Raw genomic sequence first — 27,228 nt, 5'->3', positions numbered from 1 at the left:
TTGCTTGCCTTTTTTCCCCAAATCTAAGTGAAATTCTTTTTCTTCCTTCATTTCCAATGTTAAAAGTTAACTTTGATCTTAATACTTACACCTTCTTGAGTATTCTTATTAACATGTCGATATGCTCCCTCTTCTGAAGAGATTCTTGCTCAACTCTTGGGATACCCCTGATCTTCTTAAGGTAGCTACCTATATCATGATACTTCTCATCCACTGGTTGATTTTCATTGAGTGGTTTTGGTATCCTAAAACACAAGAGACAGTTTTATAAAATGTGTGTCTCATGCACACAAAAAGCCCTTCTTTAACTATTATTAATTTATTTATTTATTATTTGTAAAGGGCTTCCAATAAAATAAAAAAGAATATGAAAATATCACTTGCAAGAGAGCTGTATATTTGAAGAAAAAAAATATACATTTTTAAAAGAATTCTAATTTCTCTCTTAACAAGCAAGTTTGGAAAACATGCAAAAAACCCCTTCTGTGAAAGGTGTGAAAGCAACAGTTCAGCTTTTCCCCAAGGCTGCTTTTGCTTTTATCTAGTCAAGAAGTGGCTTATAGGCAAATGTTGTGCATAACAATGCAAAGTGACTCATGTACGGGTTTAAAAAAAATTAACAATTTGAATTGTTGATGGTGTATTTACTGTCTAAATTGTGTAGGCATATGAAATCAACTACCCTATAAAAAGTTTTATCAGTGAGTGTTATTCAGAGATTGCCTTATTAGTATTCCCCTCTGGTCAGTAGAACAAAATGAAGCATCTGTTTTAATTTTTATGTTACTGCAATTATTTTCATTGCTTCTCTTCCTATTGACATTGTGTGATAGAAGTAGAGCTTTAAGCTATATTTTCGACTACGTGGCTTGCTTCACTGTGGACCTCACAGATTCTTGGCTATCCAGCTGCTCAGGGCTCCCTCAGCTCTAATTTCAAGATATTCCTTCGGGCTTCTTGCATAAAAGTTAAGACACTGGTCATTTCCAGGGACAGAACAGCTTGTCATTGAGGCTGCCTGAAAGCAGGGTTCATGGTAAAGAACAGTAAATCCATTTTATTAAGAATGGAAACATTGTTTTGAGTATTTTAATTCCTATTGCAATGAAAAAAAATCTTGAAACAAAACAGAATAATTTGCAGAGCTGCAGACTAAAAACAGGGAAGAAATCAGATTAAGACAGGTGATAACAGTACCTGCATAACCTGATAACAGCATAAGAGCATGCAATATTTAACCATACTAAGATAATTATGTGCCCATTTTCCAGGGATTTCAGTGGGGAGTAGGCACTAAAATACTATTTTGAATAAAATTGCTTATTTACCTCTCCTTTTCCCCTCTTCATTTTCCTGTAATGTAAGCAGCTGATAGATTCCGGTCTTTTAGTAAACTGGAATCATGGCTTTGTGCTGTAAACAAGCACACACTGCTTCTTAAATAAACTTAAGTCTTCATAATTTAGGCAGATCTCTCAGTCCATTCAGAAAACTCAGAGACTGAGAGTAGATAACCAGTTCTGAATCTCTAGTAAGAGCCATCACAGCATGGGTTTACTGCACCCTAAGCATCTTGTGACAAAGGAAATTTCAACACCACTAACTACAAAATTCATTTCTAAACATAAGTTTCCCTAACATTTCTAATTCGACACACATTTCTAATTCAACCTATTATGGGAAACAAAAAAGGGAGGAGTTTGCATCCTGAATGTGAAAGTTCATTAATCTTTACATGTGGACTCTGCTCATGCAGGTGGGGTGCTGATTTTGCACCACTTTGGACACTGTTCCGAGCCAATCCAGGGCAGTGTGCTCCCAAGGCAGCTCATTGCATCGCTGCTTGTCACCATGCAAAATAGAAATAAAGAATCAGACTCGATATCCATCTGCAAGTGTTTGTAACAACTTTGAACTAAATCTTTTCTTCGTGGTTATGATCGTCATTTCCAAATATGTTGGTGGCTATACAGTAAACCACATTCATGAGAAGTTCTCAGGCATTTCAGATTTTCCAACAATAGAAGTTTTACTCCTCAGATTTCTACTCATTTTGCATTTGCATCTAAACACTGATAATAACACTCTGCAAATCAAAGTGGTCTCCTGCAGCTTTATAATTTGTCATTGTTACTAAGCAGCTATGCGAAGGCAAGGCCTAAAGCTCTTATTCAGGATCCATTTTACAATGTGATATCAAAGTAAGTGCATTGTCTATATCTTCAAGGGCTGATGGTGAAATATCTGCCAGAACTGTGAAGAGAATTATACATAAAAGCGTATTTTCCATTGTCAGGTAGAATCTAACAGATGACATTTGAATTTGATTCATGTGAATTAGGTTCTGTTCAAGAATTGCCAGCACATTTTCCTTTTTGTTTACAGGAAAAAATAAATAATATAATCCTGAAATGTTTCTCTCTCTTCTTTTTTTCTTTTTTTCTTTTTTTTTTTTGCTTAAAATAATCTCTACCCTTCAAGGCCATGATATAGCCTCCTAAATATATAAAAATACATATTTTCCTATGAAAAGTAAAGTATTTTGAGCAATACTTTGTGAACTAGGAAAACATCACTGTTTATAACATTACTATACCAACAACACATGCTTCATTAAATTATTGTTTAAGAAAAAGTGGAAACTTCACTCTTTTCTTTCACTTGTCCATAGAAAATGGCAAATTTGAGTAATAAATAATAGGAAGATACTAAAAGATGCAGATTCCTGATTTTTTTTTAATGGAGAATTTAAAGTTATCAGATAGCAGTCTATAGAGAAGCTCCTCTCTGCAATAGCTTAAAATGGATTAGAAAGGCAAAGTTCTGGGTATCAGAATGCAAAACAGGCATTCTGCAAAATGCAAAAGACTGCAAAAGGCAGCAGCCTTTGAGGCAACATCATTGCCTCAAAGGCTGCTGCAACATTTTTTCTTTGGAAGTCTGAAAGGAGCAAGCTACTAATTTATCTATTCTTCTTCCTCTTAGTATTTTCTACGTCCTGATTAAGACAGAATGTACAGTGAGCCTGCCAATTCAACAGCCACTATTTTGCTATAATTTTCCTCTTTTCTGCTTTTTCTTTCTAATGGTTTGACATAATTGTCACTTCCGCACTTCACTGACTGCATTTCAGAATTGAAAAATAACAAAAAAGTAATATATTTCAATCAGGCATCTCGTCCCTTGTTTCCCTTTTAGCCATGACCTTTACCTGTCTTTCTTACAAGTTTAGCAAACACAGACTTCACTAAAACTTAGAGCAGCTACCCACTTTTCTCTCAGTTGGTGTATAGTATGCTCCCATAACATTTATTTCCTACGTTACTACTGATAATGTCCTGATGATAACAATAATAATAATGCATGATGGTTGTAATACAATTTATTTCACTTGATGTAGATATTCCAGAGGAAGCTATTTGCACATATATGAGGAATAGAATAACTACAAGATAAAAATTTCAGTAGGGCAAATGGAAGCTATGAAAGCCCCAGGAAAATGTAGCTCCATTTTTAAATTATCCGTTAAATTAGATTCTAATAAAAAGTCTTGATAATAAGGAAACTATAAACGACTGATGTTATAACCATGTCAGAATTAAATTTAGCCTTCATTATAGTCTCCTCATCAAAGTACTGTAATTCTTAATGAGAAGATACCGACCAATGTACTTTTACTGGTATAGCTCCCACATCAACATTTAATTTGGTTCTAAAATACCCCATTCTGGCTTACACCATACTATTTCCAAATGGTCCAAAATTACCATTTATACTATATCAGAGTGAAAAAAAGGAGCTTTACCAGTGTTAGCTCAGAATTATAATTACACTGCAAAATTACCCTTTTTTAGGGGAAGTTCTGACTCTATTATATGTTATACTGGACAATGGGATTCTGTCCCTATAGGTAGCAATTTTTGCTTACATATGTAACGGTAGCCTTTCTTTGAGAAATTCAAGGGATTAAAGTTAATGTAATCTGTTATATAGCATTGAAAATATCTGTCACACGGTATTGAGGAAGAGCTCAGCAATTAAAAAATAATAATCAATAACAGAATTCAAACAAATCAGTGGTCCTGAGTATTTCGAGCAAATAATGCATTTATTAAATTCAGGCCATCTGTCTGTTTATGAGTTGCCCATGGACAGCCTGCATTTAAGACGTAGTATTTTATTCAGAATAAAGTATTTTCTGTGAACAAATTGCACAACTGACAACTATTTGTGATCTGTTCCCCAGAAACAAACCTTTAAGCAATACACAGTTGTGATTGATTCTGAGAATGACTTGCTTCCTATTTCGAATAGCAATGTTTCTGCTCCACTCCTGATTGCACAAACTTTTCCAACGGGGGCACTGCATGAATAACGGGGTTGATTCTGAGAGAGTCCATGCAGGAGCAATGCAGAGCGATAAATAACAAGTCACGCAAATTTAATCAGAATTCCTTCTGCACGTGCATGGATCCCAGTTCAAAATACCTTGTGTTCCTTCCTTCTCTCTGAGGTAGGGGAAGGTACAACGCACTGGCAAGGGAAAATTTCTGACACTTGAGTCCAGTTTGTACAACGTCACTTGCAGCCCTTCTTAGAAAACACCTCAGCTTAAGCTTGATGGACAAGACACGATGGAAAATGTGAAGCTTAGATTAGTTGCAAATGATTAAAGCTAGGGCCATACAGCTAGCTAAGATATAGTCTACAGGATATGATTGTTATGTCTGTCCATAAAGTGTGCTGACAAGACCCAGCATACAAAGACGTATTGCACATTCTTTCTTCTTCCAAGAGTTACTCTAAATCCCAGACAGGTAATTATAACTTGAGTTAATCTGGAAGGTGCATGGCTACTAGTAGCAGGAGAAAATGAGACGAGGCAAAACATTGTGGGGGAAGCAAGTGAATCAACAATAACTCTCTACATAGGAATGATATGTTCCACATATAAAATAAATACCAAAGATAAACTGCCTAGCAATGATTCTAATTGTGTATTCCCATCATTTCACACCATTTTCCCCTAGAAAGCAAAATACTTCATATGCGAGAGGTGAGGAAGATAGGAGAGAGGGCAAACAGGGATAAGTCAGTGAACACAAGCTTCAATATTCGGAAGATGGCTTTAATAGGCAAACAAAAACTGCTAGCAGCAGTGAAAGTCTGGGTGTCAGAAATGTTTGTCCTTCACTCTTGCAAAGGCTTCTTTCTGTGAAACTGAATTACACAATTAAAGTCATCTGTATTTTCTGAACAAGTAAGATCCATAAACTGCTGAGCAGGACAGCTCTGCTTTGTAACTTTAAAGACTCTGGTTTCGAAAATCTCGAGTCCAGTGAATCTCTGACATATAACTGGGACACCTAATGTCCAGTAAATAAAAAGCCTCCTCTTATGTATCCCCTAGCATAAATGATCTATACTGGGAAATTTTGCACTCCCTGAAGCATCTGCACATGGCTGTGGAAAAGGGCAGCAAATATATTAGCTTGCACAACACCGCCGCATTGACACCTCTGCTAAGGCAAGACTCACTTGGGAGAAAAGCAAGCTGTGACACTTATGCACGAGATGAGGATAATTCTGCTACTGCTGTCAGAAAGAATAAGTGTTTAATTTATGGGTCGCTATGCAACTGTATGTCCTTCCAGTGCTAGGACTTTGCCTACATGATTGCAACAATTATGATCCTTTATGCACACAGGGAGGAGAGCAGCAGTATTGATATGCACAGGAGACCTGGAATTCCACTTATAGCTGTGAAGATTTTGCTGCCTGTCCTGTAATGCCATCAGCACGTGCACACAGGTCAAGTGTCAACTGCATTTCAAACAAAACAAAACAAAAAACCAACCAACCAACCAACCAAACCAGCAGATATGGGCAGGGATCACAGTAGGAAAGTTGCTCAAAGGCTGCGTGGCAGAGGAGAATGATGGGAGCCAAAAGGGAGCACACACAGACGTTTCTAAAGAGTATTTATAGGATGACATTGATTGATTTAACCGAAGTTCCTATACAGATTTACATTTAACTGTAGAATGGCTTATTTCTGTTCAACTTGCTTTTATAGCCAATTCCACTTAAACTAAGCCAAGATAACCATCCAAACAACCTTCCAGTTCGTCTGTAACTGTACCAGTTAAGAAGCTCACCACTATTTTAAAATGTCAAGACAAGTTAAGACTTCTCAAAACACAGGCTTTCCTCTATAGCAAGCACACATTTTCCTGAAAGTCAAACTTAACTTTACAGTATTTCTGAAACAACATTCAAGACCAGGATATCTTTTAATTATCTCTCTCTCAGTTTGATTAAGCTACTAGCAATTCAGATTCACATTTAAGGCAATGTTTATGGCTCTGCACTGACTCAAATCATGACTTTACAGCTATTTTTTTTTTAAGAGAGATAATTTGATTTTTAAAACCAGTGCAAAAGCCTTTCACTGAGTAAAACTTGATCCTCTTCATATATCTATCAATTAGTGGCCATAAATTGCAATGAGGAATATTAACCAGGTGTCAGTACTCTGTCCTGGGGATGGCAGGTTTACAAAGTTGCCCTGTTCATGATCTAGTTTTACTAGGAACTTTGGCACCGCATTATGAGAGACAGGGTCAAAAGATTCCAGCTCTGAAAGAACACAAGAAGCAACTCAATAAGTCAAAAGCCAGTTTCCCAACTCCATTCTCTCCGGGTTCTCTGATAAATTAAGTTTGCTCTATCTTTAATTCTTAGCAAATTCTGGTGTTTTTCACTGAATTCCATAATACTTTGGGGAAAAACAAAAAAATGCAGAAAGAAATGTTTCACACTGAAGGACTGTGTAGACTTTTTCTATTTAATGTGAAAGCATCTCTTCACCTCTTGCAAAACACATGACAGCTTGTCTCCATTCTTATTTCTGTGTTCAATAATCTACTCTCCCTTCCTCAGTCTGGGAAGCTTTTTCTGAGCATTGCCTCTATATTATCTTTATTCTTTGGTGTATAAAACTTAACGGAGTTTGACTTGATAGAGTAAACTGTATTTTTGGCAATGTTTGAGCTTTTTTATTAGGATCATCTATATCCCTCAGAGAAAACTAAAAGAAAAAAAACAATATTTGAAGATGAAAAAAGACACAGCCAAACATAATTCTTTCTTTTTGCCTTATATCCTGCACTAAATATATGTGTATAAGCTTATTAGCTTATTCATCTTCAGTTCACTCGTAAGTTACACTACACAGAATATACAGTGATGATTTAAAGGGTCATTCAGAATATATTTCAAATCATTTTTCAGCGCATCAGCAAGAATGAAAGCTTTGGCTGCAAAATATATCAATATGTATTTCTTCCATGTGAAACTTGGGGAAAGTCACCACTGTTGAACTTCATTTTTCTCTCACAAGAAAAAAAAAAAAAAAGGATTGCTGTAATTTATTGAATGGCTTTCTGAAAGAAAGACATTGACTCTCTATGGCTGTATGACTGCCACAAAGTCCTGTCACTGTAAACACTAGAATAAATTATATTAAAACAATAATTTTCCATGAAGGAGTACATACTGTCATACAACCATCTTCATCCAAGGCCCTTCTGTTTGCTCAAGAAGATCTGGGGCAATTACTGCTAAATATGTAGCACACTCGGATTGCTCTTCATGATTAGAAGCTGGAAACAGCTAATGTCATGTTCCAATGTATCTCCTAATATATCTTGGCATATTAAAAATATTAAAATAATCCCAGACTTTTAGCTCTGAGTGGCAGAAGGCAGAACATGCAAGTCTAAACCAATCTCTCTGCCCTTGTGTTTATTAATTTGGAGGTCTGTAGCTAGCTGGGTCTCCTAGGGGTCAACACTGGGTTCAGTATTGTGCAATGACATGGATGAAGAGACAGGGTGCACCCTCAGCAAGTTTGCACATAATACAAAACTGGGAGGAGTGGATGATACCCCAGAGATCTGTGTTGCCATTCAGAGGGATCTGGATAGGTTGGAGAGCTGGGTGGAGAGGAACCTCATGGAGTTCAGCAAAGGCAAGTGCAGGGTCCTGTACATAGGGAGAAATAACCCCAGGCAGCAGGACAGGCTGGACGTGACCTGCTGGAGAGCAGCTCTTCAGAGAAGGTTGAGGGGGTCCTGGTGGACATGTTGACCATGAGCCAGCAATGTGCCCTTGTGGATCTTTCAGACTAGATGATCCCCACAGGTCCCTTCCAGCTTTAACTGTTCTGTGATTCTGTAACACTTTAGAGGCTGACATTGCAGCAATAGTCTCCATACAATTCCAAAAAACATCTTGGAAAATTGTGGTGGTCTTCTTTGTGGTTTTTACCGATTCAAGCTACAGGATTTGAGCTTGACTGGGACCTTATATGCAGTGAATGAACGAAGATATTCTTGTCCCATACTTGTGAACCACTTAAGAAAACTCCTCAGATATATATATGTACTCAACGAAACTTTAAGATGCTCTGATGTAATGGGAAATGTTACTTAAACTCATAGGAGTAGGAAAGAAATGAGAAACAAAAAATCTTCCCAGGAATTTTGTTTTCAACTTTGAGTGGACTAAAACAGTGACAGGCTAGGTGCTGATCCTCAACATTTAAAGTTTCTTGCTCACTGCTGGCAGGAAAGCAACACATTTGCCTGAGACATACTGCTCACTGCAACTCACACAGGGCTCAGTGGAAGTTATCCTGATAGAGACTTCTAGATCTGTCTTCATTGCATGCATTCACCTTATAAGAATCCTTAAAACATTAGCACTTTTGCATTAACCAAAGGTATCATGTTTTTGTGAGAAGCTGGACCACTTATCCCTAAGAAAAAAAAAAAAAAAAAAGGCTAATTTCTATAGCAGAGAATACATAATAGATTTTACTTCCAAAGAAAGAGTTTTTGGGTGGTGGAGGATGTATCCTTTCCATTGCACCATAAACTTACTGATGGAGAAGTCAACAGCGATAACTGAAGAGGGTTCCACACTGAGTAATGTTGCTTTCCAGCCCTCTTCCTACGCTGGATGTAAAAGGCCAGAACTTCTCTTCCAAATTTTCATTCAAGAAGTTTTAAAGTTTTGTTTGTTTGTTTTGTCCAACCCATTTACACTGATTTTATATCAATGAGGCACCAAAGACACAAATTTAGGATTAGCTGGAGAAGCCAAAAGAAAAAAGGGGGTGAAGAAGAGGAAACTCACAAACATGCAGTAAGGCGCTGGACTCCTTTTGCTAGCCCAGAGGCTACTGATCAAGGGTAAACTACGGGACACCATTTTCTCCAGCTCAGAGATTTAAATGCAATGAAATAGCAGCTCCAAAGGGACAAGAGTGCTTCCTCCCAAAATATCATATAGACTATTCAGATGGGAGACAGAGAAAAAAAATAAATTCAGATCTCTCTCTTTCTGGATGGATGTCATAACCACTAGAATACTTCATAAAAGAGATGACATCCTCTTCTTTCATCTTTGGTGGTCTCTTGAAAGAAAGAACTGATGTGTGTTTATTTAAGAGACATCTTAAGATTCACAGCCCTGCAGCCCTTCCTGGAAATAAATGCCTAAATGCTTCCTACAGTAAACCTCCTTACTGTTAGGAAGATGGAATTTGCATCTCTTCAGCACTTCCTCTGAGCTATTTGCTTGGTGCATTAAAAGTGGCTTTTCATCCTGAGCCTTTAACTCAGGCTTGTAAAATCCTCCTGGCAGAATTTCCATCCAAGCACCGTGTAAGCTGTTTTGTGCCCCCCTCTTCAGGCTCCTGAAGGCCAGTTACAACATCCCCCAGCAGGTTAACTAAGTGATCCAGCCGACCGATTTTCCATTAAGCTTTTCCTGCCCTGTAGCACAGAGTTTTCCACAACTTTAAGAGCCATAAGAAAGCTAGATACTGATCCTCAACAGTCCAGAAGAAAGGTTTAATAAGACAACTGTAGCAAACTAAATGCATTATGTATGGAAAAAGAAAAAAAAAATCACACTAGCCGCAGATTCCAGCTGTTTTGCTTTCCATGTACCTGACCTTTTGAGATGTGTTTTTGGTATATTTAAGATCCGTCTAAATGAAGAACGTTTCACTTAGGATTCCAGGCTTGACTTGCATCTCTGAATGAGATCTTAAAAGAGCCAACAGTCTACTCATATATCATACAATGTTTTATTAAATGAGATCCTGTGCTGGTCACGCTTTTATTGCAGTGATTTTACATGCTGCACACGCATACACTTTGGGAATCAGAAATAAAATGAGAATATATTAGTGCTTTCCAATGATTCCCATATCATCAGATAGGAATTTTAGGAGGAGGAGGAGATGTTTGGAGTGGGAGATCTGTTGAAAGTTGTGCTTACAGAAAACAACAGATGAACTACCCAAACCAAGCACTTGTGAATTAGCATACGCAAACTGGGGCTGTGTGTAGTTATGATTTTGCAATCTAACTTCAGCACTCCCAAAAGAATACAATTGCAGATCACCTCAGACCCTGAATGCAGGAGCAGAAGAAAACTAAATATGCAAAGCTCAGGCTGCTTTGCTCAGCGCTGTTGCTGCGGGGCTCTTGTCTATAATCTAGCAATTACAATATTTGCCTACTAGTATGAACAATTCCCTACACAGCACTCTGCAGCTTAGTTGGATGCAAACAAGCTCAAGTCACTAGGCCAAATTCTGTCTTCAGATACACATGCCATAATCCCACTGATACCTGTAAGTAATTCTTTCCAGAGGAAAAAGGAGAACTCAAGACATGAGCTTGGATCCCAGTGTCTGTCAGTGATAACAAAGTTAAGGTAGACAGAAACAAAGAAACCTTTTTTTATCTCATCCTTTTAGTTGTAAACATGCAGAGAAAGCTAACACAGTGAGGGCAAAAATTCTTAATTCAATTATTTCAATACTGCTTGTACACATATCAGAGTTATATAAGAAAAATGTCTGCAAAAAGAGCAAGATTTGTAGCTCTTGTCGAAGGGTCTGGAGCTTATAAATCAAGGACTAATTTAATCAATGACCCAGAAATGTGTTTTTTTCCAACTGTGGCAATATAGTACTAGTAATTTTAGTTTCATTTCTGTATTATAGAGCACTGCTTATGTGAGAGAGCACAAGAGGATGTAAATTACAAAAACTGTGAGCAGAAATAAAATTCATGTTATTTCAAGTCACCAAAGGTAAATGGTTCTGTTGAGTGTATTTTTTAAATTCAGAGCTAACTTTTACAACAGAATTATCAGCCTGTGAGAACAGTGATTCATCACAGAACTACCAAATTAGGTTTTCGTACAGCACTCTCAAGACTGATTCAAAGACAAATTTTAAAACAGAAATTCACTATGTCCATGAGGTGACTTTACTTACTGATGTTGCATTACTCATTTTTTCCTACAAAAATGAAAATTTTTGCAAATTAGCAGTTTCTAGAGGTGTCCTGCAGAAGGTAGTTATATTTTTGTTTGTTGTTTGGTTACTCAGAAAGATACTGCTTTTTCTATTAACAATTATTAAAAATATTTAATTAAAAGTCAATTAATTTAAAATGCTTGCAGAATATTTTCAGAATTCATCTTCATTGCATCTTTAAGGTGGGCAAAGTTTTATTCTGTGTGATAAATATACTACATTCCTGATCTACTTTAACAAGCAATTGAAAAATCCATGTCTTCAGGTATGTCTGGCTTGGACAGAAGTACAGCCCAGAAGTACAGGAAGTCTGTTCATTTCAATTTCTTTAATGGATTTTAAGCATTCCTTTAAGACCAATAATTCTGAAAGAATTTTGTTTAAATCATGACCAAAATGACTATCAGGAAGAGTAAATAATTGGTACCAAGTTCCCATTTTTCTTTCTACACAGGTATATGAATAACACAAGCAGGTTCACTTTAATGGCTTGGTTGAAGACTTTTCATCAAAATATTTTTCTTTGAAAAAACTGATTGTTACTCAATGGAAAAATATTAACTATTCTGTGTACAAGCCACTGAAGGTAAAGTACTGTAGAGGTGTAATAGGTTATATCCCTACATTTCTACTTTTTTTTCCTGGAAAAACTTCAAAAAATAGATTCCATTTAGGGAAAAAAATAGAAATCTTCATCACCTTGTAGGCCAACTTCAGACTAACCCCATGTCTTTCAGCAAGACTCAGGCTTGGGGGCCAAGCGTCGGCGCTGTGCGGAGCCCCACGGAGCTCTGTGCACCCCGAGAGGTCTCCAAGGGGAGAGGCACAACGGGCAGCTGTTCCAGGGGGAAACAGGAAGCTGGGCCTTGCCCCATGCCCGCAGCATCCCTCTCACAGGGTAGAACTTTGTGATGGCCTTAAATATTTAACAAGGAGTCACATTTTTGCCTTCACTTTTACCATTGAGATAGGCTTCTCTCTTGCCTCCTGCAGATCCCAGGTGCTTTGCAGAAAGCTTCCTCCCTCCCAAGCTTGTGACAGTGGTAGTCTCTGACGTGGCAGAAGCAACAACATATCCCTGTGCCCCGGGAAGCTCCTGAAAATACAGACCCTGGAACAGTGACTGCTTGGGGATAACTCTGACCCCTAATCAAGAGGTTTGGGACCAGGAGCTTTATAACCAAGGCACAGAGTATAGTGCAACCGCAGACCAACATATGAATATGTACATATAGATGTATTTGCTCATCAACAATTTACTTTCTATACGCCTCACTTTTTTTTTCAGGTAAAATGAAATTAATAAAATAACAGCAGCCATGCTCTTTCTTTCCTCCAAGAATCCAGCATCACACTGAGAAGTGGGTATGTGTAACCAAAAATGTTTTGAAAGGTTGGACAAATGTACTTCTTAGCAGCGAACAGATGTTTCTGCTCATGCAGAAAATGAATTTAGCAGTAGCTACTAATCTTTGTCTTCTGCAGCTGCTCCATCGTATGCAGTTGTAAAGCTTGACCTGATAATATCTTGTGCTTTTCTTTCTTAATCTCTCTCAAAAACAATAAGAAAAGAAATGTCATTCCACTACAAAAAGGATTCAAGAGGATATATGTTACCTTTTCAGATGTGCTTCAGGAATTCTTGGCAATACACTCTTTTCTTTGTAGAACACTTTAGGATAAAGTTCAATAAACTTCTGATGAGCTCTTTCATTGATGCATGGATCGTTACTAAAAGAAAGTGAAAATATAAAGCACACAGGCTGAAAATAAGCCTTAGACATAATGCAACTAAAAAGGTCAAATTACGTTTTTCCAAATGAAACAACACTACTGTCTTAGGAGCGTGCTTCTCATAATAATGTTAAACGAGAGTCTGCATAGAGACTTCCAAAGACTAGCAGAAGCAAAAGTCATTCTTCATGCAACACTTAAAATAAGATTGTCTTTGGCATACAGGGAGAAAATCTCCTGTGAGAATTTTCTCTCTGGACCTGCATAGAAAATGATGTCCTTCCTCTTCAGTTTTGATTCTGTAGTTCGAACAACATGGACTTGTTTAGAACTCCCAAATGTTCTCCTGTCAAAGCATTTCAGAGGCAGCCTTCTCCAGAGCATTGATGAACCCAGGATTAATAGGGTTCATCGCTCATGCGAGCAGCTATATAAAATTATTGAAATTGTTCGTGAGCATCTATGAGCAATACCAAAAGTTCTTGCCTCCTTCTAGAGTATAAACACACAGGAGACTGTAAGATGTCAGCAGTGCAAGTCTACAGTTATGCTGCATGGTTTTGGAAAGCATAGAGATGGAAATAACCTTGAAAAATAAATAAAATGCTGATGCATGCCACAAGGGAATTTACAGGATGGCAGGGCACTTCACAGGTCAAAGCCAATAATAAATTCAAGGTTCTGCTGTGCTGGGCCATTCTGAAAAACAGTTTTGGTGTTTCCAATTTTTACTATTTTAACTAGTTGGTCTAATAAAAGGTATTGAGATATTGCCTCTACTATACGTACACAGATAGATCTGTTGTACTTCTGATAAAAGCTACTACAACACACAAATAAAAATTCCCTTCACATAATTAATATAATAACTAAATTCATTCACCTATGCATAGGTGAATGCACTTGTATGCAATATAAAAATATGGTCATAATAAATGTCATTATCATAGACATAGAAATAGTTACTTAAAGTATATACATTTCTTATGAAAGAGTCAAGGGAAATGAAAATATCCACTTTCTACTAAAAAAAAAAAAAAAAACCTCAAGTGCAGCTTCACACTACATCACACATTTATGCTATTTCACTAACATCTCAGTCCATAGCTAAACTGTCCCAATTAGGTATTATCTTGAAGAAATATTTATTGACATTTTTCAGAAAAGTGTTTCTGACATGTCCTAGTTGAAAAGATTATTGCCATCAAGAAAACTCAGCTTGAAATTTGTTCTGTATCACCATTCTTTTTCCAAAATATTTCCATCAGAATCCACATGTATTATTAAACATTTTCTCAGTTTACAATGAAGACCAGAACCACATAAGCCTATCATGCTCCTCCCTGTGGAGGGGCCACTTTCCTTTGCATCTACAAGGAGACAGCCGTACAAGTAAACGTAGTTGCTCCCATTTAATTTCAGGTGTCAGTTTGTTGTCTGGTGCTGTTGCACCAAAGGCAAGAGAAAGGCCAGAGAAGTAGAGATAGAAGTGGGCAAAGCAGTAACAGAAGCACTAGGAGCACAGTCCTGAAGAGCAGATAGGACCTTTCAAACTTTGCCCCAAAACTTAGAAAAAACAAGTAGTAAGAAAAACAAACGACATGAAACCTGTAGTGCATTTCTCTTTCAGCATATGCCGGATATGCTTCTTTTAATTTTTCTAACAGTTGAGAAGAAAGAGATATTAAACTTTGGAGAAATAAGTAAAATTAAATATGTATCTTCCTTTTGTTTTGTTTTAGTGTGCAGAAGATGAGAAAAAAAAATAAAGTGAATTTCTGAAGAAACACATTGTTTTTTGCATGATAAGTCTGCACTACGCAACCTACCAGAGCAAACTTTCTACATTTTTAAGTATCCTAACAAACAGCTAGCTATCAGATTGATACTAGCAATCAGTTTAGCCTGCATGTGTCTGGGCGTTAACAGCTGTTCTAACGCGTTTTTAATCGACTTATGCATAGGAAAATTCTCTAAGCTATGATTAATCAAAACTAGTCTCATTTACATGGAAGCTTCGGAGTGTGAACAGGATGAATGCCCATGTTTAGCTAATTCCCTTGCTGCTGCTGTTTAATCTGCATTTTGCTTTTAACAGAGGAATAACAGCTATCTGGCTCCTAAGACTCAAAAACTGACAGTCCCTATTTTTGCTCCTTGAATGGCAAAAAAATACTGTTAGAGTGCAAAGAAGTAAGCTTTCCTCTTTGAAGAAAGGCATTACATCAATCTATTGAAAACTGGCCATTTTGATTGATCTTAAAAATGTGTAGTCTTGCATTCCTAACTGCTTTTTCTAATGATCTATATTGCATATTTGTAACAAGTAACAAAGCACAAAGATAAAAAAAAGAGACAGTTATGCTTTGAATGGCTGCTTTTGCTAATGGGCATAATTAATAATAGGTATTCTTATTTTCAGAGTGAAAAAGCAGCCCTAAACAATTGCTGTGACATGACATGTTTGCAGTAAAATGGTACTTACATTTCCAGATTGTCTACACAAGGCAAACCACTGCAATCTTAGCTAAAAGTGTTAGCCCAACTAAAGCGTGTAAAGATCTCTTCCCAAAAGGGCCAATATTTCCTCTCCCAAGGCTGCCTACTCTTCAGGGATGTCAGTAACACAGCACAGAGATTCCCAATTTATCCCTGGGGAAACCATATCTAGAACTTGAAGCAGTGTTTCAACCTGATCTAATAAACCCATTCTGCCTTAGAGACCCCATATCTTTCTGAATACCATCCTCTTTCTGAATGCCATTTCTCTGCCATATGGTTTCTCAGTGACTTGCTGAACTACAGCAACTCTCATTTTTGGATCTTGTGGTTAAATCGCACCAAATCATTAACCACAGTTTATCCAGTTGCCACTTTGGGAAATTATGATGATGTGAATATAGACCAAATGAACAGATGACTCATCGCTCAACCACAGCATAAAGCCTAAGGACTAATAGCTCCAGGACATGGTCTGGAGAAATCTTTGCAGGGAATTCCAAGTTCTAACTGCTTTTAACAGAACAGACTGGGCAACGTAGACCCACACGCATCGCACCTCATCCTGACTAAAGGTTACTGCTCTGAGACCACCCTGTGCAAAGACCTTGTGAATATGAAGCACATGAGCCTTATGGACAGTATTCAGAAACCTGTTTAAGTTCATTTCCACATTACAAAATAAAGACCATCATTGCTTTATAATTTTCCTTAACTTAGCTAAGGAAAAATAAAAAGGTGGTCTTAATTTTAAAAGGATCTACATTTAAAAGGATCTAAAAGGAGCTCCCCATAAAGAATTGTCTTTTATTAGAAGGAAGGCATGAAAAATTGCAAATAGACTAAAACTACATAGATATTAATGACCAACATAGAGGGATTTGAAAAAGTCTCATAAAAAAATCAAAGATCTGATTGATTATTTTTTCAGCAGGAAACATGGACAGTAAAGCAACTGCATCTAATTTTGGTGGGAAATCACTTTGGTTCCATTAAAGGCATAATGAAGATGGGCAATAAATAACAGAAATTGCTTATGGAAAGGCAGAAGCTTGGAAGAGGACAAATTTCACAAGAATGGAAGAGAGGTATTGTTTATAGCACGTATCACATCTATCTTAGAAGTATCGTAAACTGGAAGAATCATAACACCAGAATTAGAATAGTCTTGAACATGACAGAGGAAACTGCACTAAAGAAAGTGGCAGCACATATGCCCGAGAGTAGCTGCTGCAGCTTTTTCAATCCACTTCACCTGTCTGTCTGTATATCTATACCTTTGATTTCTAGTCTCCTTGTCAGGAGTAAGCATAGGTAGTCACATTCTCCTTTTGCTATCAGTCCCCTCCTCCTCCTTGCCCTCCCTTCGCTGCTTTTCATGATCTGCTCATTATGGGCAATATGACTGGGATACCTGCAAAAAATTAATCAGTCACAGCACTAGGCAATTCACCTCATTTTTTTGCATAATCTTATTTTTAATTAGAAAATAAAATCTTTGATTTAAAGTTTTTGGATGGCTGCATTATCTACAGAAAAATGTGATTTGCATGAAATGTATCTCATCCAAAATCAGAGAAGCAACTTGCTGCACAAACAAGTGATCTTTAGCATAATAAATGAAATAGATGCATAAATATAGCACTCTAGCTGAGATTATCCATTCTCATAAACCTTGACATATGAAGATTTTTTTTTTCAAGGACAGACATCTGTGTACTTGTGTTGCTGTAGAAGACTGTATCACATTTTATCTGTATCAACGCAGGACATAATATATATGATGCTTTAACAGCCTTAATACAAGCAAGTACATTTTTCCCTCCAACACAGTTTTGTCAAGTAATTGAATTTTCAAAAATATTTCTTGGAATAACCTGCACCGCTTGCATAATCTAGTAGTCCTAATGCAGATGCCATTCTCATCAGTGATAAACCTATCTATCTGCAGTGTGTGTTGAAAGGGTTTGATCTCCTAAATAGCACTCAAAACTTTTATTATTATTGGAGTAGTGAAGGAGTATATTTCCATATCATAACACACTTCAGTTTCTCCTAATTCTGGAATGTTTCTCAGAGTGAGATGTACTTTTTTTTTTAACTAAATAAAGAAAACAGCGCAGCAGGGAACAAATCAGAACAAGTATATTTTCCTTACAAACTTCTCAGCCACAACTATACTTCAAGAACCATTTTAACTACCTTCATTGTTCAATGTTGCACAAATACTCTTGAATAGGTTTAGAAGTTACCTGTTCTGGAGACCACTGATGTTACACAGTTCATCTAAGTAAAGGTAATTCACCCTCTGAGGAATTCTTTTCTTATCTGAAAGAAAGAATAAAAAGATACGAGTTATATGGAAAATCCAAGGTCTGAAAGATTCAGATATTCAGAAGAGGCTTTTATTATTATGGGGTGGGAATGCTACCTGGGCAGAGCGAGACCACGTGTGATACAGGATGAGCTCGAAACAGATATTCAAGAAGGCCCAGTGCAAACTGACGACACAGATGCACTCCAATTGCCCCTCAGTTTCCATTTTTATTCCCCAACTTTTCTATTCCAGAACTTCTCAAGCATAAACTGTTGTGTATATCAAGCTGTCCAGCAAGACTGGCATTTCTCTTACACAGAAATCAATCTTTGTTTATCTAATATGTAAAATGGATTGAAGCAGTAAGGTAAATGGCAAACAAGTAAATCTGTTAACCTGTTTTTTAAAAAATAAAATAAAATAAAATAAAATAAAATAAAATAAAATAAAATAAAATAAAATAAAATAAAAATATGTCCAACTCTACAGTGTAGCATTAGTATTTACAATTCTCTGAAATAGTTGCCTGGAAACTTTGCGCAGTGGCAGTATCGTAGCCAATGAGGTTAATCTGAGGTGCGACTATTGCTAATTGAAACATTCTACGAAACTCCTCTCACAGGGGCTATTTCAGGCCCTTTGGTAATAGAGGATATAAGAAAATTGTGTAAGACCTACATGCATAAAGCTATTCATATATGTAAATGGTCACATAGCTAGGCATACAAAAGTATAATTGAGCTATAAGATGGTGTTGACTAACGCAGTCAAACATTTAAAACATGTTTTATTTATAGTTTTGCTAAATCTGAAATCTTCTATGCCAGCTAGACTCTTGATCTCAGATTTAAATAAGATTGCCTTTAATAAAAACAAGTAGATTGAATTTCAATGCCATGCTTGGTCTCATTAGCTTTCAAACATTTTAACCAAACTCCTGGTCAAGTCACCTAGTTTTCTTCCCGTAACAATCTTTGCTTTGAAGAAAGAAGAATCAAAAACGAAATTATGGTTGCTACCAGCAAAGTGGTATATTATAATATATAAATTTTATATTTATATAGTGGTATAAAAATATACCACTCAAATATTATAATCATCTCCTTTTGTAGGAGGGAAGAAATATTTTGATTTGCAAGTCCTGAACAGGGAGAGCAGATAATACTATTTTCTATACTGAAGAGAGCACCAGGAGCAATCATTCTCATTTGTCCCATGTTGAAACTTACTGAAATAAGATAGAGGTGCAATTGCTACAACATGGGATATAACCACAGAAGACCCATACATTGATCAAAAGGTGTGAACAGGACTTTGGCTAAGTGTTGTCTTAGATAACCCTGGGGCAAAGAGCAAAAAGAGGTCGCTCCCATTGTTCCAATTCATTGATGTTCAAGAGAGCAGGACTTTGCAGCAGGACTTGAAACCCTATTTAATCTTCTTCTTCAACAAACACACAAGCACCAGGACCCTACCTTGCCACCTCCCACAAGAAGCTCCCACTATTTGCACTAAGAACAAAAAAGCAGTTGGATAATACTTCTCCTACCCAAACCACCTTGGAAAGCTGTTAAGATACCTACTCTACCAGATCACATTGTATATAGCATAAATCTCTCTCTCTATATATATATATGTATATGTACATGTGTGTGTGTGGGGGCTATCTATACATATATATACATATGCTACATATACACATATATTCATGTGCTATATATATACACACATATATACATATATGTATATGCTATATACATGCTATATATATACATATACATATGTGCTATATGTATATATATATACGTATGTACATAAACTGCATCTGAAAAGGAAAAGCAAGTTGTCCGTAGCAGACTGTGTCAAATTCCATCCAATCTTTCATACACTGCCATGACCAGCACTACCATTACCATTATGGGCTTTTTCTTTTTCTCTCCTCTACTAAATGGAGGCTTTTCCCTTCCCTTTTATTTTTACCAGCAGGCAAGCCAGGATCAAGACTGAACATTGCAGACAGATGTTTTAAGTTAAAATCAAAGTCAGTTCATTGACCTTATCTTTCCACGGTGCTGTCTAGGGTTTTTTCACCTCATCTCAACAACCAATTTACGAGTGTGCCAAACACTAAGAATTCAAAACCCGAGTTCACTGTTGTACTCCAGTTAATTGCTCATTAACTTTAATGATTCTCATAGCTATCTGTAAACGTGTACTATTTAGAACTCCAAAGCTTGCAAGGAAAAAAGAAAGATTTGAGAGATTATCTCCATGAGACTTGAACAGGCCATACGCAAACGTGAGGGTCAACACCTGCAACAGTCACTGTGCTAACTGTGCAGACAGACTCCACTACCCTTGTTGGCCCGGGAGAGCTGCCCACCAGCCTCCTGTGAAGTGTTTTGCTGGCTTCACACACACAGCTAAGGCTGTTCTCCGTGCTGAAAGCCAGTTCTTCAGTGTCACATGCTGAAAGTTATCTTTGTTCTTCTCTATCATCCAACAGGGACATGTGACACTTGGATCCAACCTTCTTAGCATGAAGACATAGTTTTTTAGGAAACATAACTTCACTCCAGAGAAGAAGAGCATGAGTAAGTAAACATTTTGCCTGGGTTTAGAAACTGGTGGCAAAATTAGTCCAAATAGGTCTTCTAACATAGGGCAAATATCCTACCTAAGGCTTCCCAGCTTTTAGGATATTTGCCCTATGTTAGAAGACCTATTTGTTCAGTCCTGAAATGACGCGTGCAAGGTATGCCTTGGTTTAACAGCTGTGCCTACCTGATTTGCCAGTGATTTATAGTACAAAGCCAATTAGACTGAGTCCATAGAGTCCCTCTGACCTCGGCAAACAAACAAACCAAAAAGTCCTATTTCATCCTCAGTTCTGCCCAGATGTTGCTGCCTGAGCCTCAATACCAAGGATATCTTTCAGCTTAGATCAGCCCAGCCTAGTCATTCAGTTTTTACTGAAGACATGCACACACATTATAAAAACCAAAATGTCCACACACTCAAGGAGACTGTGAAATTTGGTAGAGAAGTAGGAACATGCAATATGAGAAGCCACTTGATAAGTTCCTTCCTGAGCTACCTTTGTTGCTACATCCAGCAAATCATGAAACTACAGCCCACAGTTCCCAAGAGAACCAAGAGAGTGCCTAAGCAGACCTATGCCAAGCCATCATCCATCTCTATTAATCTTTCTATAGATAAGATATATTAGATGTCATTGCAAAAATTAGGCTTGCTCAGCATTCTGGCATCCCAGTGGCTGAGGAAACACATCAGGGACTTGATAGCTGTCATTTGTTTATAGCAGACAGCTTGTCATGCCAACAGCCAAAAATAACAAATATGAGTAAAGAAAAAAAAAATCCTAGTACAACTGAGGCTGAAACCAAACCTCTGTAGACAACAGCTTTTGCAGTTTTGAAGAGATTGCTTTTCTTCAGAGACTCTTCTCTATGCATAAGGCTTTAAGAAAGGCTATGTTACTTTCTAAGCCTCAAAGGAACTGCTGAGGTTCCTTCAACCCCATGCTGCTCACAGAGAATTGTACAGTTCCTGCTGGGATATTCTCACTTCAGAGAATGTAAGGAGAAATACCAATTAGATAATTTTTACACAGCAGAGGCTCCTTTCAAAAATTACAAACTACTACCACTTTTTATTTCGTATTTTTAGATGATCAAAATTTTGACTTGATACACAGTAAATCTTGGTGGGAAGACAGAGCTATCTACATATTAATCAGCAGTGACAGATGCCACAATCTAATTATAGCACTGAAATGTGGAAAGAACTATAATGAAAACTGATTACTATCCACATAATTTCTACAATTTTAATTTTAATAAATACTTTAAATGAATGATTATGCAAGTATGTCACATTTGCCTACTCCATTAGCCATTATAAAAATCCTACAGCAATATTTTTGTTATGCTCTACATCTTAGTTCCATTTGTTCACTTCTAATATAAAACATATTTTATTTTTTTTCTGAATGAGAAACTTAATTTGTATCTTACTTGCATATGAAGATGCATAAAGAAATCCATAACAATTTATCATTATTTAAACCACAAATAATAAATAAAAATAAGCATATCAGTCTTACTCCTTTAAGATGCAATGAATAAACAATTAAAGACAAAAACCCTAAACAAACTTCTTTCAAAAGCCTAAGAAACCTAATAGGACCCCCAAAGTGTCCAGAAAGTCACCATAAAAGGCCTGGCTTCAGACCATGGGACAGTAAATGTAGAGAATCTCAGATATTAGGCAGTTTCAGGAAAAAAGTTCTGTCATCTGAGTAAGCAGCACCTCTTATTTTTAGGTAAAACGTTTTATGGATTATGATGGATGGATGCAGTGGCACTGCAGTGATCTGAGGAGGGCATTAGCTCATGAAAGAGAAAGGTGAGAAGGAAGGAGTAGAAATTTTTCCTCTTCAGAAAGGAATATTATCTGTTCCCCTATAAAGATCAAACAGGAAGAATCACACTCTTGCCCACAAACTTCCATTTTGAGCTCAAAGCTGTGTTTGCCATCCTCAGTGAGGGCACTCACACAAACAAAACAGAACAAGACAAAACAAAAAGTCAAATTCAAAATCAGTGAAAAGAATCACTTAAAAAAACTCTCTTGGGTATGTTAGAAGTTTGGCATATTAAGTCCAGAAGTTTGAGTTTTATAGTAATCATGGAGAAACTGTCTAGAAGGAATCTCAAAAGGTCACTGAGTGCATCCTTGGTACCAAAGCAGGTTCAACAGTACCAAAATTAAACATAAGCCCTTCTTCTACTACCCAAAGCGCACTGCAGCACACGCCAGAAATACCTCGCTGAGCCCATGCGTATATACAAAATTCACTCTTACCAAAGAGGAATAAGATCCCACACGCTCTAGGGCAGGTAGTGCTGTAACAAGAACCATGTTCTGCACCCCTTCTCTAAGGTGCAGCTGCAGCCCACATTTACATTCAAGGAATTTGTGCCTGCTTAATTCAATCCTACATAAACACGGCAGCGTAGCAGTTTGCCGCTGGCTTTCCAAGGCCAGCCCATAATGCTTTATCACTTGACAAAATATTTACTTTATCACGATAGACTTTAAACATGGCTGAATATATGTCTCCTTTTGAAATAACATTGCATTTCCTTCAGTGTTCAAATCACTTTGCAAAAATCTGTGGATGCTGACCTACGATAAGAATATACTAATACCTGTTCTGCATTATGGGACTGAAAAACAGGGATTGCATTTTGGTGAGGCTGGGGGATGAGTAGAGGGGGATGCAAAATATTTAAAGAAAGTTTGGGGAATAAGAAAGCTGAAATTGGCCCAGATGCTTAACTGCCTTAAGTGTCCCTGGCTGTGCAGCTTGAGCCTAATGAAGCAATGCCAGTACAGCCTTTGGATGGATGTGACACACTCAGCTGCCCCTGACTCATCACTGGGAATAATTGGGCCACACTAAATAATATCTGATGAGTGCCAGAGATATGTGTTATTCAAGGTGTAAATGTCACAATCATCTCAACTAGAAGAAATGTAGAAAATAAATCTCTCGTAAAGGCTAGCAACATAAAATGCATATTCATTTTGAAGACAAATATATTTTAAAATAAGTTTTTTCTTCTCAGATTTAGTGTTCCCTGTTTTCATCTGTAATTTACTGTCATTCATTACTTCATTCATTTTAATTCCAGTAAATTAGTTTTATTTTCTAATCCTTCTTAGCTACTCATTCTGACAGATGGAAAACTATCAGTATTAGAGCTCAGATTCTTCACTGTTCAGGGATTTTCATGGGGTTTTCAAACAAGAATGGATGCAGTAATTGTTCAGCTTGTATAGGATGAAGTTTGGCTCAGAAAGCAGCAGCAGTCATTTGAGAGCATTTAAAAAAGGAAAAGTTAATCATCTCAGTCTTTCTGTCCTTGTTGAAGTGAATGTGAATTCTGTCACCAGACACACAAAAGTGTTCACCGGATTATTTCAAAGTGCCTACAAGCAGGAAATAACTCTGATTTTTTTTTTGCTCTAGTACCTTATCTAGAAGGTATTGTTTCTGTTTCTCCTTCTCTTGCATAAGTTCTCTGACCTGAGGGCACTAAAAACGTGAAAGAAATATACTTTGCTTTAGCACCTATGCCACTCCAAACCTATGATTATAGACAAAGTCCCTGATGATGGTCTTAGTTGTGTGAGGTGCAAGAGTTCTAGAATGGCCACTTTGCATGCTAAATGCTGACTGTATTTAATTTTTTTTTTAATAGCAGAATTTCACCTCCCAGCTGAATTTTGTTGGTGCATGATCTTTGAAGAAATAGAATAGAGCAGGATTTTTCCTGATGCACCATGTTAGCCAAGCTCTACTGTTTCCAGATCTTTATTTGGATTAAACTTGGCCAGTACTGGTAGTTTTCAGAAACTCCTGTTTCTTGGTTTTTTTTTTTTTTTTTTCTGTTCTATTACTTATTCCCAAGTATAATCCTGAGATAGATGTGAAATACAGAAAAAAAAATGCTTTAAACACTGGTCTCTAGCTTGCTCTATACATCAACAAATTATTAAATTGAACCACAGAAGTAACTATTCCTTTCTATACTTTTCCAAATAGAAAACTTATCATAATAGGAAAGTTATATTAACTTTAATGTTTTCATCTGTGAGCTATCAATATATTATCATATAATACACACTCTATATTCCATGTTATTGTCCACCAGACATAAAAATCTTAGTAAGAATAAATGTGAATGATTTATGCCTGATACTCAGAGTATTATTTGCAAATTTATAGTTACCCTAAGAACTGAATACGCTTTGCCAATTTAAAGTGTATTCATATTACCTAAAAAGCTTTTCCTTCAGTACAAATACAGCTTTCCTTTGCAATGATATAACTATCTTAAGGAATGGTACAATGAATTTTTTATGATACTTATAACACCTGTTACAAAATGGTGGCAAGGGAAGGGAAACCTTGAAATAAAATTCCTCTGTAAATATTTTATCATGAAAATTAAAATCAAGGGTAAAGAAGCTAATTAAGCTGGGTTTGAATCAGTTCTGACCCGGAAGCAGGTGAGGGGAGTGCATACCTCTGGGCATGCACGTGATCTATGAGGCCTATGCAGTCCCCCTTGCCTATGTGCAGAGCTTTGCTCAATGTTTGGATGAAATCCCCAGCTCAAGGAGAGCCCGGGCGGCCCCAAGCAGTGCCAGTGCGGCGCAGGGTTGCACACTCACGCCGGGCAGCAGCGGCAACGGGCGGCAGCATCGTTCCCTCCGCAGGACCACAGGAACAAACCCCTCTCCTCAGGCATGCCGGAGCTGCCGCCATCTTCCGTCTCCAGAAAAGGTCCCCAAGGACTTGCCACCCTCCTCCAGCCTCACACCATCCCAGCTCATACAGACACATTCTGTTTTCTCAGAACCCTTTGGTGCAGCCAGGACAACCCGGCTCAGGTCAGAGCTCCAGGGATTCCTTATCCTACACAAAATGCTCCCAACTATGAACAGCCCAGCCAGCAATGCCCCTGCACAAGCACTGTGCTGCGTACATGTTCTGAGCATCTGAATAACCTTAGTCAACCACAATCATGACTCAAGTCCAAAGTATGTTTTAAAATGACTCAAGTCATACAGCAGTCCATGCCTGCTTTCAGCATCTTATTCATCTTCCTGTGTCTCCATTCTGAATGTCCAGGATGTTGCCTGATAATTCACAAGAGGATTTCACGAAATGCAAGAAAAGAATGAGAAAATTGGCAAAAGAATGTGAAAGTGGCAAAAATACATCTCATCCCCACCTTATAGAAGAGGAGAACCATACATTCTGGATGAATAGACAAATGGATGAACAAAAAAAATGCTTGGATGATCAGGCTCAGAGAGCAATCAATGCATCATATTCTACTGGGAGGCTGGTGCCCGGTATAGTACAACAGGGACATATTCCCAGACCTGTCCTGTTCAGCTTCTATGATGGACCTAGAGGAAGCTCGTAAGTTCTTCTTTCCCTTTCTTCTCTCCCTCTTACATCTGTTTTAATGATCTTAAAAAAAAAAAAAAAAAGAAAAAGAAACAAAAAACAGACCAGAGAGAACTTATCAATGTGCCATTAATGAATAAATAATGAAAAGAAGAAGATATGTTTTTGTGCTCTCTAGCTTATAACAGTCTTTCTGTTACTTATAATTACCATAGAACAATGTAAGTAGAAATACAATTTTTATGTGGACAAATCCCCAAACCTCTTAATAGCATCCTAGTTATTTTTGAATCATTCTAAACAATCACATAACAGATAATTGATTTTCTCAGCAGGAATTTATGACTCAGTTTCCTAGAAGAATTTCTTTTGGCACCAGCATATATCTTCAATTCATAAAACATCTAGATGTGAGTTTGGCCAGGAACATAAATATTCATTTTCAGCACTTAGATCTTAGCTCATGTTAGCACACCATCAATCAGGTGGTTGTGCTACCATGCTCAGTGCTGGGTGGGTGTGAGAAGCCCCAGGCTCAGCCTTCACCCATGCACTTTGCTTACTGAGGACCCTGGGCAGAGACAAGATCTAGGCTCTGGGTCACAGCCTGGGGGCATCAGGGCTGCAGCACTGCAAGGTCTCCTTAATGACTAGACCTGAATCATACACAAGTTTTGCCATAGGTGGCCAAAACAGACTAGAACACTGACATAAAAATGAAAGTTAAAAAAGATCAAAATTAAAACACAAGAGAGGAAGAGAAATAGCAATACTAGGACAAATGAATTTTAAAAGGATCATACTACTAAGCTGTTGAAAAAGCCTGACATTTTGCCTCTGTATGGGATTAAAAATTTTGACATGCTGAAGAGTTCATGAGTGACAAACCCAGCTGTGATAGTCATTCTGTGTTTAAATCTTCAAAAAGATGAAATAACTCTTTGTCTTTTGCATCATCCTCCTGAAACTGCTTTCAAATCTGGCTATGCCTGTATGGTTCTGAAGAGAGAGATCATTGTCAACACAAATTAAATCTTTGATTTAAAAAAAAATCATTTCCATATTAATGATCAAAATACTTGTATTCTTGCCAGAGGTTTCTTAAGAAACAAGGCTTGCACACTTGTAAGTTCTAGCTCCAACAGAGGTGACAACATTTAAAGAGAGGGCCAAGCATAGGGTCAAGTACTCTGAAGAACAAGATGAAGGAGAGCTTCCAATTACAAATGCAGAAGCAAGTAAATAAAATTCAAAAAGTTTCAT

General features: G+C 37.3%; 1 protein-coding gene and 1 non-coding gene across 2 annotated transcripts in view; one reads left to right on the top strand and one right to left on the bottom strand.

Annotated features, from left to right (window-relative positions):
- The window catches only part of CNBD1 (cyclic nucleotide binding domain containing 1), a 136,083-nt gene extending 117,528 nt beyond the window's left edge, over nt 1-18,555 (bottom strand). The window contains 4 exon segments of the mRNA XM_088537010.1: nt 90-245; nt 13,022-13,135; nt 17,890-17,965; nt 18,462-18,555. Coding sequence (XP_088393136.1) covers nt 90-245; nt 13,022-13,135; nt 17,890-17,965; nt 18,462-18,555 — 440 coding nt within the window.
- LOC148591739 (U4 spliceosomal RNA) lies at nt 18,486-18,604 on the top strand. The gene has a single exon (XR_015914035.1). It is a non-coding gene; the product is annotated as a U4 spliceosomal RNA (small nuclear RNA).
- Nucleotides 18,605-27,228: the final 8,624 nt, after the last annotated feature.

The sequence above is a fragment of the Tinamus guttatus genome, unplaced genomic scaffold, assembly GCF_059628265.1.
Source record: "Tinamus guttatus ecotype Peru unplaced genomic scaffold, ASM5962826v1 Tinamus_guttatus_pri_ptg000713l, whole genome shotgun sequence".
In the NCBI taxonomy this organism is placed as follows: Eukaryota; Metazoa; Chordata; class Aves; order Tinamiformes; family Tinamidae; genus Tinamus; species Tinamus guttatus.
The sequence above is the reverse complement of the archived record's forward strand: the minus strand, read 5'-3'. Positions and strand labels throughout refer to the sequence as shown.